Here is a 1,090-nt window from a genome sequence, read left to right as displayed (position 1 = left end):
CATGTATTCATGTAGGGAAACAGTATGACACATGGTGGGTGACATGTTCCCATGTTCGTGGTGCTGCAGGTTGGATGGAGCGGCCGTCCTCACCTACCACCCGGCGGTTCATCCTGTCATCATCACTTCCTGCTGTCTCCTCATCATTGTGGCCCTGGTGGGCCACTGCGGCGCTCTGAGGTGTAACCTGCAGCTGCTCACCTGGGTACAATACAAACAGGATCAGAGCTGTTAGAACCAGAAGATGGCTGGTTTTGTTGCTGCAGCTCTCAGGATTAGAAAAGAAATGTTTGTGTTTAGAACTTACAGATTGTTAGGATGAGGAAACCATTTTAAACTTCAGTGTTCCCACTCCTTTTACTTTGAAAATCCCACAGGAAGTGCCACAAAGACTGCATAAGATAACTGTGTCCTGGTTTGTTTCAGTACTTTATCAGCCTGCTGGTGATGTTCTGTGTGGAGTTAGCCAGCGCTGTTTGGACCTACGACCAGGTGAGAGACCTGAACCCAGTTCTGACTCAGAATCTGTGGTTTCATCTGAACAGATGAAAGGAACCCACAATGACAAAGATCAACCAAACAACAACAATTCTTAGGTTTTTTTTTTTGTTGTTTTTTTTACATCCTCTCCTTTCTGGTGAAATAGTTTTTCCTTTGGATTATTTTTTTTCTAAATCTTGTTTGGTTTTGCTGTAACAAAGTAAAAATAATAAACTGTGGGCTCCGACCCGACCCGGTTCTAAGAATAACTAGAAATGTTGGAGACATCCATGTCCCGGCTGCTCTCAGACCAGATCAGCTTTCAGGTGCAGCAGCTCTGCAGGACAACCATCAGAAAACAACCAAAACATTAAAGATGGATGCTTTTTCTGTTGATGCTTCAGAATCAGAAAAAAAATATTAGACAAAGATTTACTTTGATGGACAGATGGACAGGTAGACATGTGGACAGGTAGACATGTGGACAGGTAGACATGTGGACAGGAAGACATGTGGACAGGAAGACATGTGGACAGGAAGACATGTGGACAGGAAGACATGTGGACAGGAAGACATGGGGACCAACAGGTGTTTCTTGCACCTGGTTCTC

At 44.4% G+C, this 1,090-nt stretch overlaps 1 protein-coding gene across 1 annotated transcript in view; it reads left to right on the top strand.

Annotated features, from left to right (window-relative positions):
* LOC106532915 (tetraspanin-12) overlaps positions 1 to 486 on the top strand; it is a gene marked incomplete at its 3' end in the record, with an annotated part of 3,715 nt that extends 3,229 nt beyond the window's left edge. The window contains 2 exon segments of the mRNA XM_014029083.1: positions 70 to 205; positions 427 to 486. Coding sequence (XP_013884537.1) covers positions 70 to 205; positions 427 to 486 — 196 coding nt within the window.
* Between the last annotated feature and the right edge of the window lie 604 nt (positions 487 to 1,090).

This window comes from Austrofundulus limnaeus, unplaced genomic scaffold (assembly GCF_001266775.1).
Source record: "Austrofundulus limnaeus strain Quisiro unplaced genomic scaffold, Austrofundulus_limnaeus-1.0 Scaffold850, whole genome shotgun sequence".
Taxonomy (NCBI): domain Eukaryota; kingdom Metazoa; phylum Chordata; class Actinopteri; order Cyprinodontiformes; family Rivulidae; genus Austrofundulus; species Austrofundulus limnaeus.
Note: the sequence above shows the minus strand (reverse complement) of the source record. Positions and strands in the feature narration are given on the sequence as shown.